The following is a 21259-nucleotide window of genomic DNA, read 5'->3' as shown; positions in this document are numbered from 1 at the left end:
TAGGGAGGTGGTGGAATCTCCATCCTTGGAGGTTTTTAAGGCCTGGCTTGACAAAGCCCTGGCTGGGATGATTTAGTTGGTGTTGGTCCTGCTTTGAGCAGGGGATTGGACTAGATGACCTCCTGAGGTCTCTTCCAATCCTAATCTTCTGTGATTCTATGATCCAAACCATTGTACATGTATGTAAAATAAAGCTATGCTAGAAAAGAACAATTCAGCCACATAAAGAATAGGATAGCTGTACAACCAGCCACATTAGAAAAGGATTACTCATTTAATGATCATATTAGAGCTGGGTATGTCTTATTTAATTTGTCTCTCCCATTCTACTCCAGTTGTTCCCAGGGGTTCATTCATGAAAATTAGGAGGGGTTGGGGAGGACCACGAGTGGCTCATCTGTAACTTTTCCAACTCGACCCTTTTTATTATGTGTGAAGTTTTTTGGACGTCACTGTTCCTTTTGTGCATTTTACATTAATGACAGTGATGGAAGAAAATTAATAGAAATTATAATTCTAACAGTACAACTTCAACATCATTATGGAAAAGTCCTGTAGAATGTAATAGGGTTGAAATGAAATACGATTCTAAAGATATTGCTCTAGAAACAAAGAATTTACTAGGAAATGTTACCCTTTCTATAGGTTGTTTGAACATCCTGTACAGTTTGATAATGGATATAATTTCTATAGGATGTTCAAAAAGCCTGTAGAAAGGATAACATTCTATAGGAATTTTCTATAAGGGTAGCATTTGAATTCATTATTTCTGAAGCATGATGCAAGCACTTTATATATTAGGCTACTCTGTGCTTGGTTTCCATTCCAGGGGAGCAGTGTTGTGCCTAAGGCTGGTTTCCTACTTCATACCAAGATCTTGTCTGTGCAAAATGAACATATAACTTGATCCTGACTGGTGCTGAGCATTTGCAATTTCCAGAGGTCAGTGGAAGTTGCAGGTGTTTAGTACCTCAGTATTTTGACCTCCGTTTACTGTACGCCAAATTCTGAAATTTTGATTTAGTTTTTATTAAAGCACAAGTGGTGTTGAAGTTGTGTGTCTTACTGGCCAGTTGTTTGTGTGAACATTGCATTTGTGCATACTGTCTTGGCAATTGGGAATGCATATGGCAAGCAATGTAACTACAGGCTTACAAATCTGAAAGTCGGTCTCAAAGACTTCATTGTTATATCTTGGAGATGGAACCAATAACTAGCAATGGATAGCAATGGCTGATGCTGCTTTTTTGAAGCACACTGCCACAACAGGTTATTTAGACATGTACTGTTGCTGGATTTTTTTAAAGGGTTTGAATAACTCCATTATCATCTTTGACATTTCCAGTTTTATAATCTAGAGTATTCAAACGTAATAATTCAGGGTGTTATCTGATTGCCTGAAGGGGTCTGAAGGAAATTCCCAACAGCACCATAGATAGCATTGTCTAGTTGCATTAGCGGATATTTTTTGCCTTTTGAAATATTGAAACATCCGGCACTTGGTGTTGCTGTAGGAAAGATACTTGCACTAAATGGTCCTATAGCCTGACTAAGACTGACAACTCTTGTTTTAAGATTACGATATAAATATATAAAGTATAAGACAAACATTTTCACTCTTGGGTAGCAAAAATTAGGCTTCTAAATCCATGTTAAGGCTACTAAATCAGAGTTCTGATATTCCGAGATGCTGTACACCTCAGGCTCCCATTGATATCAGTGCAATCTGTGAGTTCTCAGCAGCTCTGAAAATCAGATTCCTTATATTTAGGCAACTAAATGTGGATTTTGGAACCTACCTTTGGGCACCTGAGTTTGAAAATGTTGTCCAAAAGTAATTTTTCTTTTCACAGTAATGCATTTATTAAATTAAATTTCTGAGTAAATGTAGATTATGTATCCAGAATAAGAAATAATTTATTATATAGAGGTAAAACACCAGGTATAAAATATCCATGTCTCAAGGGAATTTCTGCAAGTGCAATGATAAGAGAGCCTAAAAATTTGAGACTTTCTTATAAATATTCTGTTCCCTGTATTGCCTTTATTGACTAGCTAGACAACAAAACATTTTTCCTTGTGATTTTTATCCATTTGCTGCTCGACCTTCATACATAATCTGCTGCTGCTACATGATAGCACTGGAACCTCAAGTTGAACCAATCACAGTGCTTGTCAGTGAAGAAAACTACAACTCCCCATAAGAGTTTTTCTTTTTTTTTTAGTTTCACAGCACAGGTCTTGATAGTACCATTATTGAGAATCTTTGAACAATTAGATGCATTTGACACATTGATGCCAGAGGGAAAAACAAAGAAATATATATATAGCTGCAGTTCCTTACTGTGGCACCTGATGGCAGTACTGAGGCGGTTTCAGAAAGAATGTCACATCCTCTCTTGCATTGCTCCAGGCTCCTGAGTTGCACTGTGAAATGAAAACCCAAAAGAGATGTACAGTAATGTGTAGTACTCTCTTTTGTTTAAGAAGGTGATAATGTTTTAAAACCTGAAGAGACTATAATTTCAGAATTGCTTCATAGTAACTGGAACTTGTGCTTGCTTGTACATAGGATCTGATCTTCCTGCCACTAAACTCAAAGACAAAACTCCCATTAGCTTCACTGTCAAGAGGATCAGGTCCGTATTGTTCAGCCTGTAGTGTACATACAGAACTGTAGAATACTCTTTTATGTTTAGTCTCTTTAACTCCATACTTTAGTGCAGGGGTAGGCAACCTATGGCAGGGGTGCCGAAGGCGGCACGTAAGCTGATTTTTAGTGGCACTCACACTGCTCAGGTCCTGGGCACCTGTCCGGGGGGCGGGGGGAAGGCTGTGCATTTTAATTTAATTTTAAATGCAGCTTCTTAAACATTTTAAAAGCCTTATTTACTTTGCATACAGCAATAGTTATATATTATAGACTTACAGAAAGAGACCTTCTGAAAAAATTAAAATGTATTGCTGGCATGTGAAACCTTACATTAGAGTGAATAAATGAAGACTCGGCACACCACTTCTGAAAGGTTACCAACCCCTGCTTTAGTGTGTGTGCTCAAGGTATGTGAACTTTTTAGCCAGAATTGTATTAGTTCAACTTAATCTGGCATTTGGGAAATGAATGGCTTTTGAACAATTTAATTAAGTGTTGGGATTCCAGCTTTGTTGTAGTTAGTGTATTAACTGCAGTATTATTTAACAGTAGAGTGCTGCATGGTATGTTGAGGAATGGATTTTTAACATAGGGCTTGGCTACACTTACGGTTTGCAGCGCTGGTAGTTTGCAGCGCTGGTCATCCAGCTGTGTAGGAGCAGCGCTGGTGTGTGGCCACACTCACAGCTACCAGCGCTGGTGTGTGGCCACGTTTGCAGCATTTCCAGCGCTGTTGGGAGTGATGCATTATGGGCAGCTATCCCAGCATTCAAGTGGCCGCAACGTGCTTTTCAAAAGAGGGGGGTGGAGTGGGGTCTAGTGTGACAGGGAGCGGGGGAGAGAGAGAGAGTGGATTTTTGGAGCCAACACTGTGTGTTAGCTTCCTGACTTGAAAAATCAGAACATTTTTCCGACCCCTTAGTCTTAACTCTTAATTGCAAACAGCCTGCAGGCAACATGACTCCCCGCTGTTTCCCTGCCTGCCTCTCATTTGATTGTTTACAGCCAGGTACAGATGATCACAGCAAACAGGAGCTCTGTTTGTTTTTTAGATAGCAGCAGCGGCAAGGCAACGGAGGAGCTCCACAGAGCTCGTTCACAACAGGGAGGAGGATCTCATTTGATTGTTCACAGATTGATCACAGCAAACAGGAGCTGATAAGCAGCTCCGGTAGAAACGGAGCTCCGGAGGTTCACAACAAAACAAAGAGAGGCTGCATAACAAAACAAAGGGAGTAATTTAGTTAAAAGCATTCTGGGATATCTCCTTATTCCCTGGAGGCCAATAAAAGCGCTGGTGTGTGTCCACACTTGATGAGCAGCGCTGGATCACCAGTGCTGCAATCGCTACACCCCAACCTGGCCAGGTGTACAGCCAGCGCTGCAGCCAGGGAGTTGCAGCGCTGGATGTGCCTTGCAGGTGTGGACGGTTACTAATTGCAGCGCTGGAAAGCCTCTACCAGCGCTGCAACTTGCAAGTGTAGCCAAGCCCCCAGTGTGTAGAATCCCCCCCGCTCCCCAATTTTCTGCCTGTTGACTGGGACATAGCTTCTCCAAACCCTGACCTGCTACCACTTGATCTGTCCCCCATTGGCTAGTGTTTTGAACACTATACTGTTTTGAATCTTGCGCTAATCCTGGGCTCTGAGTTTATACTGTGAGGCACAGAGACCTATTTGAATTGTAGTAACCATATTAGATGAACTCATGCATCTTCTCTCCAGCTCTCCTCCATTATTACTTAAGCAGAGTCTTCTACACTTTCTGTGGTGATGAGGGTTATGTAAGCACTAGATTAAACAGATTTCTCCCCATTCTTGCATTACAATCAAATCGCTTTAGTTAACATTGCGTTAATTTCTATATGAATTAATTTTATATTGTGTTAAGGGCAACTTACTGTGATATCATGAATAGGATAATGATTTCACTGGAGAAGCAAGTTGAAGTCATAATATAATGGAGAATGCTCTTATCCATGCACAAATGGCTGAAAACAGGGCAAAGAGAATACAGAAATTAAACTTTTTTTTTGTGTATCAGCTTGTGTGGTCTAATGATTCCCCTGGCTTCTGTCAACTTGCTCTGTAACCTTAGGTAAGTCACTTTTCTTTGCCATAGTTTACTCATCTGTAAAATGGGCATATTATTTACCTTGCAGATATATTGTGAAGCTTAATTAAAGATTGTAAATCCCTCTGAGATCCTCATATGACAGGAACTTCAGAAATGCAAAATATTATTTCCAATAAACTGAATGTCTTGAATTTTTGTGATTTTTGTGAGAGTTACTGTTAATAGACTATGGATCCTGTAGGTAACCTGTTCTAAATGGATTTACAGTTCTTGTATGGATTACAAGAAAAGGACAACAGGAACGTTGGTTTGCTATGGTTTCAAACAAACATTTGAGAGAAAAAAGGTCCTGAATAGTTTTCTCATGATGTAGATTGCAACAAAGTTATTTTTTGTAGTTGTGATGTATTAGATGGAATGACCTTTACCAGTTGATGACACTGATGTAGTGGAAGTGACATTTTTCCACTTGACCTTTACACGATGTGTCAGCTTGTCCTGTAGCGCCAAATAAGTTACAATTGACAGATTTGATAGAACGCTATCTTGACAGAAGCTTATTGTTTGGAAGAAGATATGTGTTGAAATGTGAACCCTTTAGCAATAACATGGTGAAGTTTTCATGTACCCTCCATCACTAAGGAATAGATGGCTTAGAAATGACTACTGTTCAAATCACAGCTGGAACACTTAATTAATCTTTTTGTAATTGGCACTGTTTTTTCCTAGAATGGACTTTTAATGTTAAATCTACTTGCTTTATTTTAACTTTTTCTCCCTTTATATACTCCCTACCTGAACCTGTTAACACTTTTTACTTTCAAATTCTAACTTTCCTTGGTTGTTTCTTTTCTTCTCTATGCATTTTCCCCTCTGTGTAATTTGTTTTTATCTCATGTCCATAACAAGGCAGTTAAACATAGTAAAGATTTCAGCATGCAGTAAAACCTGTGGAGAACCTGTCACTCAGGACGGGAGGGGTGGTGTGTGTGTGCGCGTGTGCGTGCTTGCACGCGTGTAACAGTTTCTTTGTTTTGTATTTACTTTGTGGTGACTATTAACCAGAAATAATGCTGGAATAAAGTAAAGGGCTGGGGGGCAGTGAACAGCTGACAAACTATAAAGCAGTGATTGTGTGGGGTATGTTGAGAATGAGAAAGCTATAAGCAGGGTGGAACTGTTGCCTTTCCACAGTTTTGGCACTTCTGCTAAAAGAGTACAAATTCTAGCCAGACTTTACTGAAGAAAGAAGACTTGCAGTTGCACAGAAGTAGCTTAAAATTAGAAAATGACAGTTAGTGATTTCAAAGACTGCTATAATTCCAGCCTTCTCTTCTACTGTGGTCAAAGGTTCTAATGCTTCTTCTTCGAGTGCTTGCTCATATTCATTCCAATTAGATGGGCGCGCGCCGTGTGCACGTTTGTCGGAAGATTTTTACCCTAGCAACTCTCGGTGGGTCGGCTGGGCGCCCCCTGGAGTGGCGCCGCCATGGCGCCGGATATATACCCCTGCCGACCCAACCGTCCCTCAGTTCCTTCTTACCATCTTCTTACCGTATCGGTCGTTGGAACAATGGAGTGCGGTTTACTGACCTCCACTTCCCTAGCTACTCGTAGTTTCTCTAGTGTTTTTTGTGTATATAGTTCCAAGTTTTATAGTTATAGTATAGTTAACATAGTTCATAGTTCCTTTGTATAGTTAAGAGAGGTTCGGGGATTAGCCCCTTCCCCGCACCCGGTGCCGGGGCCCATGCCCGGTTCACCGGGTTTCAAACCATGCTCGGCGTGCCGCAAGCCGATGCCGACAGGAGATCCACACGACTCCTGTCTAAAGTGCCTCGGGGAATCACACCTGACAGATAAGTGTCGCATTTGCAAGGCCTTTAAGCCTCGAACAAAAAAGGAGCGGGACTCTGGGCTAAAAGAGCTCCTTATGGAGGCGGCTCTTAACCCCCCCATCTTTGGCACCGAGTGCTGGTCAATTGGCGGGCAGAAGCGCCTCCTCGGTACTGGACCACCCCGGTACCGCCAAGACCTCTTGGCACCGGCCGTCGCCAGCACCGAAGTCAACTAGACACTGCTCCTTCTCCCCAAGGTCGAGGAAGCCTAAGACTCCTGCTGCTTCCGTGCCGCCTGCACCTCAGCCAGAGAGCTCGTCTAAGTCGGATTGCCCGGCACTGACGACGTCGGCACCATCGATTCCGGTCCCACAAGGACCACAAATTGGTTGTGAGTTCTCTCCTTAGATTTCACCAACCAAGTATGAACTTCTCAAGCACTATAACAGCCCTAACATGAAGTCACAGACTGAATGGGGGTTATGTGATGGCTTTGGTGGTGTGGACTTCTGTGATGTAGGGACATGTCCGGGGCTTACCCTGCACTAGCACCATTCTCCTGGCAACCTAACGAGCACAGCTGCTCCTGATAGAGCTGGACCAGCTCCCACCACCAGGCCAGATCCTTGCTTTCACCACTAGGCCAGACCATCCACAACTCTGTCGCTGACAGAACACCGGCCAGATGGGTGTGAACATCAGCTGAGGCAAAGGGAGGGGGCCAGAAGCTGCTAGCCTGACTTGGGACTGAACCAGCACCCTTCAGGTGAAAGGCTTGATGTCCTGTGCAATATTCCAGATTTAAAATGTAAGCTACCGTAAGCTTGTCCAAGTCATTAACAAAAGAGTATCTGAAACATTGAGAATTCTACTTTTGTTGAAAGTTTAAATGAAAACTAGTGGATTCAATTTAAATGTAAAAGGAAAAAATCCATAACTGCCAGCATGTCATGTTTCATTTTTTCATATGGTTTAGAACAACTGAAATATTAAACTCCAAGAATGAGTTTATTTATGCTGTCAGACTCTTAAGTAAATCTGCTATAAAACTTGCATTTAATACTCTTAGGAAATCCTAGTGTTACACACTTTAAGGACTTGCTAGTTTTCTGGATTGTTACTAGGGTGTGCGGGTAGGAGGAAAGGATATCTGGTGACTGGGAAGAGAAGGATCTGGATTGGGAGCCTTAATAGGAATCATTTCAGACCCACATTTCCATTTCTCTTCTGGTGGAAACTATTCACTTGTGCTTGTCTGTATGCCTAATGTTTTCTACTTTCCCCTGTTACTGCATCGCAGTCCTCCTATCAGACAGGAAAGAGACAGGGAAAGGTGGCATGCAGCTAATATTGTAGGAAAGGAAAGAGCTGGAACTTGAGGAGATATCGGAACCAAACCATCCTCATGGTGTCTGGATACTATGGTGGATAGGGCAGCAGACAGGGATTCAAGAGATTTGAATTCAGTTCCTGGTTTGGCCATAAGCATTCTATGTGACTCTGGGCAAGTCATTTACTCTACTCCTGTATCTCAGTTTCCCATCTGTACAATGGAGATAATACTTTTCTGCTTCATAGGGTTGTTGTGAGAATAACTCCCATGATGGTGATGTGCTCAGATATTATGCTGATGAGGGCTACGTAAGTACCTAGATAGAAATATAGGGCAGTGGTTTAACAGTATGGGTTGTCTGGAAGCTGAACAAAGGGAAGCTGTGAGTCTGAGGCTATCTGCTCTCTTAGAGTATGTCTACACTGCAATTAGACACCTGCAGCTGGCCTGTGCCAGGTGGCTTGGGCTCGCGGGACTGATTAATCGCAGTGTAGATGTTTGGGCTCAGGCTGCAGCCCGCGCTCTGAGACCCTCCCACCTTGCAGGGTCCTAGAGCCTGGGCTCCAGCCTGAATGTCTACACCGCAGTTAAACAGCCCTGCAGCCCAAGCTCCGCGTGCCTGAGTCAGGTGACATAGGCCAGCCATGGATGTTTTGTTGCAGTGTAGACATACCCTTAGAGGGAAGGGAACTGAGTGGTGAGTGAGGGGGTGATAGCAAGGGCAGGAGCAGAGATGGTGGCAGGATTCCTGCTGTAAAGGATAGAGAGAGACTGAAGTTGAGGTTTTTTTTAATCTCTGTCTTCCAGCATTGACTTCAGTAGGGCAGGAAAATAGGAAAACCAACCCACTTGAGTTTCCACGCATTAGTGCATCCCTAAATGACTGGGTCAGGGGTCTCATTAAATGAATGAGAAAAATGATTACTTTCAAGGCTTTAAAAATACCTTTGTCAGCTGTGTTGCTTGTAGCTGCTTCAGACTGTCCACCAATGTGAACCCCTGTCAATTGTAAAGGATAATCAATACTACCTGTGTTCTTCAGTGTCGTCAGTAACAAAGGCACAATAATGCCCTCATGCTCAAAAAAGAGGCGCTTGTGTTCCGTCCAGCATTATAATGTCTGAAGCTCATCTGGAAATGATCCATCTGACCAGTCTAATACCACAAAGAATCCTCAAACAGTACTTCCTTTGTCTATCTGCAGTGGCCCAAGCACAGAGTCTTTATCCTAGTCATCAACAAAGACTCTCAGTTGCACAGGAAATAACACTCATGCAAGATATACTCTTTAATGAAAGCCACCTCACTGTTGGTTCTTCCCTCTGTTGGTGTTGGACTGGGTGCAGATTGGGGGGAAAAAGGAGTTTAATCCTCTTATATAGAATATTTTGCTTGATTATTAGTGTTTTGGAGAAGCTTGATATGGTTGTCTGGTTGTCTTTTGTTAAAATGGAACCGATCATTTATTTTTAGGGAGAATATTTAGATCTCAGTTTGTTGCCTGAGCCTGTGGCACATTTACCCCACGCCTTTAGGGGGTGTAGCCAGCTGTGGGAGGATCATCATAGCAAAGGGTCGCACAGCATTGTATGCCTATTGGCTGGAGCCAAGGATTGGGTCTGGAATATTTTAAACAAAATTTACATTATTTTGGTGGTGATTGATGTAAAGCACTCGGGGCTAAAGGCTTTTTCCCTAATCCTTCTTAAGATTTAATTGTAGCATCTGTTGAGGGCAATTGTGTTAAAATGCTTCCATCCCTTCTCAGTTTATTGTTCCTTTAATTGTAAACAGCACAAAATCCATAGGTTGGTGTGGCAATAAAAGGTCAATTCTTTGCTCTAACATAAAACTACTATAAGAAAGTGTGCACAGAATGAATGCTTATGAAACAATATACGCATTTTGGCCCTACTACTTTCAGCTGAACTCTGAGATAGTTGCTTCAGTATCTTTAAGATGCTCAAGAGCCAGCATCTCAATTTCCCAATCTATGGCACTTGACTGCAATGCTATGCCTCACCAACTCTGTTTTTTGGGAACTAGAAAATGTAACAAGTTAGAGCATGTGGTCACAAGATTATCGTTTTCCAGGTTCCTGTTGATAGGAGTTTTAAATGCCATTGGGTGAAAGGGACATTTTCAGTCACATCAAGAGCCAGCAAAGTTGCAGTCCTCTTGTTCTCGAGTTCCATAGGATTTGATATCGCTTTCATAGTCAGAAATCCAGCAGTACTGAAAACAAAACATTAGTTTTCCTGTGATGTTTGAGATACCATTCTCTTCTCCATGCTTTCAATGTATTTAATCACTAGACTTATACAGGCTTTGAATTCAGAAAAGTAGGTGCTTAGTGTGTTTGGTTCTTCTTTACTTACTTGTTTTAAATATAGTATTGCTAACCTCAGGTGCACAAAAATCATGAATCAGGCACCAAAATATCATGTGATTGGCTTAAAAATCATGACGTTTTAGAAAATAATAAATTTTCGGTTATTTTTGTCTGACTTCTGGTTTTTCAGCATTTGGGGTATGTTTTTAAGCTTTTCTCTGCAACCTTGAGAACTAGAAACATGCTATTTTTAAAATGAAAGTTGGGATTTCTGTATAATCATGTGGCTTCAAGACTGGAGCTTTAAGATACCAGGTATCATGGCAACAATATAACACCACTGGATTTAATTGATTTCCCCCCCCCCCCCTCCCCTCCGATTCTCACCAGTGTAAGTGATAGGGAAAATTGAGGCAGGTGAGTTTAGCAAGATCTTAGTTGAGGACAGATGACTTTCCACTTTGATTATCTTAAGCCCTGTTTTGCACAAAGACCTGCCAATTTATCCTCTAATGAGGTCTAGAAATGATTCGTTCTGAAATGTAGGGCCTCAGTTTGGTGCCAGCGAACTTTCTATCCTTGGTGATGATGGTGTCTGTGAAGCAGATGGCAGAGCATAAATTCATGGTTGTACTGTAAAGGAATAGTTTTCCCTTGCTTTGTTTTATCATTTTCAGCTTTTTATTGCAACACCAGCAAGACCCTCAGTGAATTCCAGAGCTTGTTGATGAATTGAGGAGTTACGGTGAAAACACAAACACTCAAATATTTAAATAAATAAATCCCAAATAAAGGTCAGAGATAATGCCTCTATTTCCTAAACACTAACAGATTCTGCACCAAAATAATGGTCATTATAACCTGTAGCTTGCTTTCCAGATCTAAACAATTTCCCAGTTGATTACCTAAAGTGATAGCAATGTAAACAGTTCATTTACTTCTGTTTTTAAATGAAGCAACTTTGAAGTACTTAACATGCAATTTCAAAGCATCTGTATATAAAATATAAGGTAGCAATTGCTTTTTACCAGCCATCAGTTAAACTATTTGCTTTATTTTTGGCTTGCATCACTGCAGGAAGGATACTTATGCTCAATATAAACAATTACAATTAATAACTAAACATAGAACTTGGCTGGTATGTACATTGCATATCGTTACATTTCCTAAGAAAAGATTTATTTTTACTGTTTGTATTTTGCTGCTTAATAAACTGATGGATAGGCTGGTTTAAAAAAAAAAGTTCCTTAAAAAGATTGATTAGAGAAGACTGCGGGATTATAGTGACTAACACAGAAAGGATAAAAGATTGTTTGGTTTTGAGAGAGTAGCAGCAGATGAGGCCAGCAACATTTTTATAAAACATCAGAACAAAGTATTTTGAAATGTCTGGTAGTAGAAATTAATTGAATGCCATGTACACTTGCAAGTATGAAACATAGTGCATCTGAGAATTAATGAGACAGAGATAATAAATTGGCCTTTGAATTCCTTCATCTGTATTTCTTCCAAAAATAACCTCTGACATCCTGAGGTCTAAGAAGGTAAGTGTAGGTTGGTGAAACAACTCGACACAAAAACACAGGGTTAGCCAGTCATGTTACGGAACAACAGTTAAAGCATTGGAATGCAACAGTGTTTTTCTTGATCAGTTCAAGTTTCTAACCCATAATTCTAGGTTAGACAATAGCCTCTCCCTGCCTGTTCCTAAAACAGTTGGTTTTTATACCCCCCTCCTGAAGCACCTGTGTAAGCCTGAGTTGTTAACTCCTCCTTTGCCATGGTAGTTTGTCTGTACCCTGCCATACTTACTCACTAAAATGGTCTCATTTTCATGCACATTTGAAAAGACATAGGATGCCAAGCACTGAACAAAACCCATAAGTAATCATTTGGGGCCTGTGACGCTAAGAATCCCAGTATTCATGCCCTGCACACCATTGTAAGAATCTTTGTACAAAATATGCATTGTGTGGTATGATTTGAAAACTAATAACTCCCAGGTCAATAATATCATAGTGAAATGTATGTAGTGACATTATATGTAAAAATATGAATATCCCCTGTATGGGAGGGATTCCAAAAGACTGGAAAAGGGCAAATATAGTGCCAATCTATAAAAAGGGAAATAAGGATGACCTGGGGAATTAGACCCATCAGCTTAACTTCTGTACCTGGAAAGATAATGGAGCAAATAATTAAGCAATCGATCTGCAAACATCTAGAAGATAAGGTTAGAAGTAACGGTCAGCATGGATTTGTCAAGAACAAATCATGTCAAATCAACCTGATAGCTTTCTTGGACAGGGTAACAAGCCTTGTGGATGGGGGAAAGTAGTAGACATGGTATATCTTGACTGTAGTAAAGCTTTTGATACTGTCTCGTATGACTGTCTCATAAACAAACTAGGGAAATGCAATCTAGATGGAGCTACTATAAGGTGGGTGCATAACTGGTTGGAAAACCGTTCCCAGAGAGTAGTTATCAGTAGTTCACAGTCATGCTGGAAGGGCATAACAAGTGGGGTCCCACAGGGATCAGTTCTGGGTCCTGTTCAATATCTTCATCAGTGATTTAGATAATGGCATAGAGAGTACATTTGTAAAGTTTGCAGACGATACCAAGCTGGGAGGGGTCACAAGTGCTTTGGAGGATAGGATTATAATGAAAAATGATCTGGACAAACTGGAGAAATGGTCTGAAGTAAATAGGATGAAATTCAATAAGGACAAATGCAAAGTACTCCACTTAGGAAGGAACAATCACTGCACACCTACAAAATGGGAAATGACTGCCTAGGAAGGAGTACCACGGAAAGGGATCTGGAGGTCATAGTGGACCACAAGTTAAATGAGTCAACTGTGTAACACTGTTGCAAAAAAAGCAAACATCATTCTAGGATGTATTAGCAGGAGTGCTGTAAGCAAGATATGAGAAGTAATTCTTCTGCTCTACACCATGCTGATTAGGCCTCAACTGGAGCATTGTGTCCAGTTCTGGGTGCCACATTTCAGGAAAGATGTGGACAAATTGCAGAAAGCCTTCAGAAGAGCATCAAAAATGATTAAAGGTCTAGAAAACATGACCTATTAGGGAAGATTTTAAAAAATTGGATTTTTTTAGTCTGGAAAAGAGAGGACTGAGAGAGGGGACATAACAGTTTTCAAGTATGTAAAAGGTTGTTACAAGGAGGAGGGAGAAGAATTGTTCTTCTTAACCTCTGAGGCTAGGACAAGAAGCAATGGGTTTAAATTGCAGCAAGAGAGGTTTAGGTTGAATATTAGGGAAAACTTCCTAACTGTCAGGGTGGTTAAGCACTGGAATAAATTGCCTAGGGAGGTTGTGGAATCTCCATTATTGGAGATTTTTAAGAGCAGGTTAGACAAACACCTGTCAGGGATGGTCTAAATAATACTTAGTCCTCCCATGAGTGCAGAGGACTGCATTAAATGAACTCTCGAGGTCCCTTCCAGTCCTATGATTCTATGATGTTGTTAGCATATGTTCAAAACCGGACAGCCCTGCCTAGGCAAAAGTTGTTAGACAGGCCTATCCTAAATCAAGGAATGTGTGTTCATCTCAATTTACGTATAAGTAGTAAATAGATCAGCAGGAATGGCAGGAAACAGAACAATTTGTATTTCAGGAAACACAAGTGGGGGAAGAAAGAGCATGGTGCTTCCTTCACTTCCAGACTCCATGTCGCCTTCTTTACTGCTTGAATAAACTTTATTTTGAAGGGTAACTCCACTTCAGAGGTTCACTGGATTATAAAAGAAAGGGGCAGAGAACCCCAAGTTAACTCTAAGAAGACAAAGGCACCAACACCTTTGGGCCTCTGGGAGAGTTCCTAACCAAGGAAAGGGCCAGTCACCATCTTGTTGGAAGACTGTGGGTGAGACAGGCCATCTTCAACAAAGCCTTGAACCAAAACTTACCCTGGCGAGCCAGACCAGTTTGTTTACCTGCTGTATCGGCAGGTTTGGCTGACTGGGGCTCCCACTGGCCGTGGTTCCCCGTTCCAGGCCAATGGGGGCGGTGGAAGCAGCGCGGGCAAGGGATGTGCTGGCCATGGCTTCCCGCCACCCCCATTGGCCTGGGATGGCGAACTGCGGCCAGTGGGATCCGTGATTGGCCGAACCTGCCGACGTGACAGGTAAACAAACTGGCCCGGCCTGAGAGGGTGCTTACCTGGCAAGCTGCGTGCCAGAGGTTGCTGACCTGTGGTGTAGACATACCCTCAGTTAAGCTATTGACTATGGAGGAGCACATGGTTCAGAGAGAGACATCCATTAAGGGAGGATCTATTAATAGGGATTCTCTATATCTTAGTAAGGAGGAGAGGACGGAAGATGATAAAGTACAGGTAGGATCTGAAGAGAAACAGTCGAATGAAGAAGAGTTGCTGTGGGTGCTTGACCCTGCCCTTCCCTAAGTTGTACAGTACAGAGGGCCCTGTGGAGCTGAACTCCATGCTATGCAGGGTATTTGCACACCTGTCGCTCTTCCTCTGGAATCATGCCCCCACACTTGTGCAGTAAGCTCTTTGGGGCGAGGACTGTCTCCTACGGCAGTGGTTTTCAAACCATGGGTCGCGACCCAGAACTGGAAGGGACTGGGTCGTGGTGGCTCTGGTCAGCACCGCTACCGTTAAGTCACATCGGCGGTGCTGCCCGGCTAAGGCAGGCTAGTCTCTACCTGTTCTGACACTGTGCTGTGCCCTGAAGTGGCCAGCAGCGGGTCCGGTTCCTAGGCTGGGGGGACATGGGTCTCCGCGCACTGTCCCCTCCCAGAGCACCGGCTCCGCACTTCCATTGGCTGGGAACTGGCCAGTGGGAGCTGTGGGGGGCGGTGTCTGTGGGTGAGAGCCGGATCTGCTGCAGGCTGGAAGCCTGCCTCTGCACCCCGGCTGCGATGCTGACCAGGAGCTGCCAGAGGTAAGCCCGTGCCCCATGCCCCAACCCCTGCCCCAGCCCTGAGCTCCCTCTTGCACCCCAAACCCTGCATCCCCAGCCCCACCCCAGAGCCTGCACCCTCAGCCCAGAGACCTGACCCCCTCCCGCACCACAGCCCCCTACCACACACTGAACCCCTCACCCCCACATCCCAACCCTGTGCCACAGCCCTGAACCCCTCCCACAACCCAAACCCCTCATCCCCAGCTCCGTTGGGTCACGGGCATCAACAATTTTCTTCAACTGGGTCGTCAGAAAAAAAGTTCGAAAACTACAATCCTACGGTGTATCTGCATGGTGCCTACCACAATGAGGCCTCAATCTTGTTTGGGGCCTCAAGGCACAACAGTAATACAAATAATAAAAATAAATATTTGGCAACATTAGGCTCTGTCATCTCAACACAAGCAGAAACTAACTCAATAAAATATTAGTTTATCATAAAGACACACATATTTCATTAAAATGAAAAAATGTAAACTGCTAATCTAGTTCAGACAGAAATTGAAACTAGTTAGTAGAAAAAAACATGCTCAGATTGATATGATTCTGGAAACAAATTATTGTATTCAGAATAAGAGAGGGAGGAGGAAAGCAAATTACAAAAATATTAAAAAAAGAACAATGGTAGGCAGAAAGTGTAAATTTAAAGATTTCTCTATTTGTACAGTAGTTCAGAGCTTTCAGAGCAGGGTAAAGTATCATTATGGATGTTCAATGCTTGAATTATTTTGTTCATATGAGTCTGCCAGTGTGTTTTCCAAAACATCTTGGGGTAGAAAATAAACATTCTAAAAATCAATTATTTATCTTTGGGCTGTTCACCTGTTTTTTGCATAGGAAAAAACACCAAATAAAGATTAATGACCGGTAATTAAAATGTTTTATTCTGATAAAGTTATAGAGCAGTTATAAAATGAAAATGCTTTCTCGGTAGCACTATTATTTTTATTTGCCATCTACAGTATAACACATTTTCTGGATTCATAAACTAGAAATAATTTACTGAAAATCTAATATTATGCTTTGGGGTTTGAGTGTTTGTCGCTACATTATGCATTTTCTGTTTAAATTTAGGTTTGAATCTGTTAACTAAAATATCATAGGGTATTCTTCGGTTCTCTTTATGTAGTACTAACATAGGTTTTTAAAACCAAGAAGATCTAAAGGTCAGATTCAGACTGACTTATACACTTGCAAGTGTATAGGCTCACTGATTTAAAATTCCCAATTGAGGCCTGCAGGCTTAGCTTTGTATATCAACAGAAGTAAATAGTTTGACATTGTAGATGTCTCTGATGTTATCCAGTTCCAATCTGAGTAATTTAGAGCAAAACATTCTGACTTACTGTAGCAAACACTTCCCTTTTTGATAAAGTATGGTATTTCTCTTTTCTTGATGACCATCCAACTAACTTCTTTCAAGAAAAATGTAACCCTGTTTGTTATTTGTTAAGTAATACCAACTTTTGGTACTTTTGTGTTTTAGCTGATAAATTTAGAAGGAAACTAGAAGAACTGGAGCGAGAGAAGAATTCTTTAAAATTTCAGCTTCCTTCAAAGCATCCTTCAATTATCAGCTTCTTGGACAGATTCAGTGCACAAGTTCAAACAGCGTTGTACTGGGCTGGAGATCGGTAAGTTCACTGGAGCCTTATGACATGGAACTATATTTCTGTTTTTCATGAAGTACTGGGTAAAAGTTATGGCTAGATTTTAATTTTTAAACAAAAAATGAATGCTTTGGAGCATTGATACTACACCTTTTAAGAATATAATAATAATTCAGTCCTACTGTTGTCATTTTTCCTTTTCTCCAGGTCTTTGAAAAGTGTCATATTAGAGCCTGAGCCTGAATGAATGAAGTCAATATGACTTTTACCACTGATTTCAATGAGAACAGGCTTGAACCCTAGCCCAGCAACTTAAACATATAGCAGCAAGGCAGCCTGAGCTACATCTCCCTGTGGAACTAAACCCAGTTCGCTTTTGGGGAGATGAAAAATCATTAACTATAAAGTGTGTAAATCACTTCTACCATGGATTCTCCTGCCAGCTTGGGAACCACTTTTATTCATTATTAGTTAAGGACCAGCAATATGCTGAGCACTGTGCAGTTCACAAAAATAATCAGTCTCTCCCCCTAGAGCTAACAACCTGCAAGACAGAGAGAATCTGAGATACACCAGATGACGCTGGGGAAGTAGTTAATCTCTTCCCCCTCCCATTTTTTTTCTCATTTGTGTTTCTCTCATGCTACTGAATGGCTTCGTTACGAATAAGGAGGTTCTTTCTTAGATATTTATTAGCTATGGCGTTAATGTGGGAAATCTTGGTTTCTGACAGCTCACATTGATAAAGACCATGGTGTGATATTTGATCTATGCATACTTGTGTTGACTTACATGAGTGTTAGATAAAATACATATAGATGATGGGACTTTGCTAAACAGATATTCTTTTTTTTAAATTGTTTTAGCTCTTGTTTATTGTATATATAAAGTAATGTGATTTGTTTTGAAATATACTCTATAAGGATTCCCTCTTGTGGTCTCGTATGGTAGAAGGGAGCCATTTTGTCAATTGTATGGGTGAGAGAATCATGAATCAAAGTATAGGATACAAGATACTTAAATGCTGTATCAAGAGGTACCTCTCATATTATTTGTTGTAAACTATTCTTGTATTTCGAGAGACACTGTCAACTTGAATTATTGGAAACTGATTAATTATAAGAGATTTGTTTTCTGATGGGGCACCCTCTAAATTGTATGTCCTGAGTATTTTTTAAAAAAAATGTCCATGAGGGTTTTTCTATTCCCCTGCTGAAGACTAGAAGTGTATTTTTTGTGCAGGTCTGAGAGCAACAGTACCAAGCACAGTCAGACCTAGTTCTTGCTTTTCACCCTTGTCTCTGTGCACACGACTCTCTGCTGTCTTTTCAGATTCAGCTTGGGTATTGCTTTTATTGTTAAACACCTTTTTTGTATTTGACAGCACTTTGTATATACTTTCTTTGTTTTGCTGATAGAGCATACTCTTCCTCAGGTTCTGCAAGAAGGTGTTTAAAAATCTTTTAGGCACAGTAATATTTTAAATAGGGCTAGCTGGGAAAAAAAATCTGTTTTGTGAAAAATGTTGAAGTTTTGAGACTTGTTTTTGTTCCATAGTGGAATAAAATCAAGGTCTTTTGAATTTTTCATGGGAAAAGAAAAGAGAGAGAAAGAGGAGCAAGAGAGAAACACGCAACCCAGAACAGCCATAGCTTGCTGGTTAGGGATGTGGGAGATCCGGTGAGTGCCCTAACCACAAAGCTATTGGCTATTCTGGGGTTAGTTGGTCTGTGGTCAATTTTTGATGAGAAATTCCACACTGGATCAGAGAAAACTTTTCCACAAAAACTTCATCAGAATTAATATATTTCTTGGAAAATTTTAGGTTTTGACAAATTCACATTTTCTGATATAAGTTTTTTGTTTAAAAAAAAAAATCCTGGCTGGCACTAGCTTTAAGTTGCTCATAATAACACAAGAACAGATTCAGGATATTCAGAGGAAATGTGATTTCCAAGTTGATGGTGCCACTTTAAGAATAACCCTTGTTACAGTGGCATGTTTGTAGGTTCTTCACCAGCCAGTCAGAAATCTTCACCCTTGTGAGAGCTGTATGAAATGTCACTTAGCAAAAACAAGAGCACTTCAGAGCTTCTAGGAATCCTGTACAGTTTGTCTGGTGAGGAGGTAATGATTTGTAATCAGTGTAAGACACATACACATTAATGGTCTAGCACTTTAAAATGCTATACATAGATGGTTGCTTTGCCTAAGTACGTGTATATAATGGTCATGGAACTTTATGTTCTTGCATTCTTGCTGATATTTACATTAAAGCTAGACTTTTTCAGTGATGTGGGATTCTTTTCTAATGTGTTTATTTTTACTTAATGTTTATGAAACAAAAAAGGCATTCAGATGCACCTAAAAGCATCATTACAACAGGCCCTCTTGACTGCTTGTTCAAAACATTTCTTTTTTTAATTACCCATTTCCTTCTCTCTTCACTAACTTTGATGTTGTATTGCATCCATCTTGCACCACGTGTCTTTTTTCTCTCTCTCTGTTTGGTAACATTTGTAATCCAACATTGCTTTTTCATTCTCTTTAATCCCATATGTTCTCCAGCAATCTCTGTGATAGACTCCCGAAATAAAGTCTACTCTTCCTCCATGGTAGAATATTTTTTGGAAATCGCTACTGGGTAACTATTAGCAATCACTTCATCACAAAGCATATCACCATTGAAGCATTTTTGATGCAATAGATATCCATCTCTGGAACTTTATTAAATGGAACATCATTGTTGCTATTAAGAGTCATTGATCAGTTTCTGGAGCAAGATTAGCATTTCTAAATATATGTACCTCTCGGATGAGTTCAGTCAAGAATTTCTGAACTAGAAGTAATCCAAGGTTACATTGTCACCCGATGGATAGCTAAATGTATACATATGGCAATTCTTGTACTGAAACCAGGTAGTTGTAAAAAATAGAATTTGCTTCTTACATATGGCCTAATAGACACACACCATTATCGATTTCTCTTCCAGTAAGATGTGTGGTCACAGTACCCCTTCAAATCTAACTCTGTCATGGCCAATTCTTGTGTTCATATCTCCGAAGGTGGCAATATGAAGTTGGGGTGATGTATTAGATACAGTGTCATCTAACATGGCATAAAAGCATCGTTTTCAGCATCAGGGCTTGCCTCAAGCGGAGCATAACACACATCCTACCTTCATACTGAAAATAGCAACTATCAGGTGTGGCGAATAAACCCGCCAAGTCAATAATACAGATTTTGTCATCGGGGACAAAACCAGAGCAACACCAGTGTACCTATCAGATGTATTGCGGGCATCCAGCAATCAAAAAGTCTGACCCACTATGAATCAGAGCTGTGCTCGTGGTTTTCAAATTCCACCCTGTCTCCTGTGTGCTTCTTATATCAGCTTTCAACCTTTTCAGTTCTTCAGCCAGGAGAGAATCATAGAATATCAGGGTTGGAAGGGACCTCAGAAGGTCATCTAGTTCAACCCCCTGCTCAAAGAAGGACCAATCCCCAACTAAATCATCCCAGCCAGGGCTTTGTCAAGCATGACCTTAAAAACCTCCAAGGAAGAGATTCCACCACCTTCCTAGGAAAACCTTTCCAGTGCTTCACCACCCTTCTAGTGAAAATTTTCCTAATAGCCAACTTAAACCTCCCCCACTGCAACTTGAGAGACCATTACTCCTTGTTCTGTTATCTGCTACCAGTGAGAACAGTCTAGATCCATCCTTTTTGGAACCCCCTTTCAGGTAGTTGAAACCAGCTATCAAATCCCCCTCATTCTTCTCTTCTGCAGACTAAACAATCCCAATTCCCTCAGCCTCTCCTCACAAGTCATGCTCCAGCTCCGTAATCATTTTTGTTGCCCTCCGTTGGACTTTCCAATTTTTCCACATCCTTCTTGTAGTGTGGGGCCCAAAACTGGACACAGTACTCCATTTCCTCACCAATGCTGAATAGAGGGGAATGATCACGTCCCTCGATCTGCTGGCAATGCTCCTACTTATACAGCCCAAAATGCCATTAGCCTTCTTGGCAACAAGGGCACACTGTTGACTCATATCATTGAGTCATTTTTCTGATGACTATTAATGATAAACATTCCGTGATCCCATGCTCAGATACTGATGTCGTTGCTGAAGTGGATTCAGCACTTTCTATCAGATGTTTCTCTCCATCTCTGGTATATAGAGATGGGATGGAGGGATAGCTCAGTGGTTTGAGCATTGGCCTGCTAAACCCAGGGTTGTGAGTTCAATCCTTGAGGGGGCCACTTAGGGATCTGGGGCAAAATCAGTACTTGGTTCTGCTAGTGAAGGCAGGGGGCTGGACTCGACTCGATGACCTTTCAGAGTCCCTTCCAGTTCTATGAGATAGGTATATCTCTGTATATTATATTATAATATTTATGGAAGAAACATCATCACACGGTCTGACTCGTCTGTATGTAGTAGACTATTTAGA

General features: G+C 41.2%; 1 protein-coding gene across 1 annotated transcript in view; it reads left to right on the top strand.

Moving 5' to 3' along the window:
* The window catches only part of DISC1 (DISC1 scaffold protein), a 345826-nt gene that overhangs the window by 67274 nt on the left and 257293 nt on the right, over nt 1-21259 (top strand). Inside the window, 1 exon segment of the mRNA XM_039530205.1 lies at nt 16678-16825. Within this exon segment, the coding sequence (XP_039386139.1) occupies nt 16678-16825 (148 nt within the window).

The sequence above is a fragment of the Mauremys reevesii genome, linkage group 3, assembly GCF_016161935.1.
Source record: "Mauremys reevesii isolate NIE-2019 linkage group 3, ASM1616193v1, whole genome shotgun sequence".
Taxonomy (NCBI): domain Eukaryota; kingdom Metazoa; phylum Chordata; order Testudines; family Geoemydidae; genus Mauremys; species Mauremys reevesii.
Note: the sequence above shows the minus strand (reverse complement) of the source record. Positions and strands in the feature narration are given on the sequence as shown.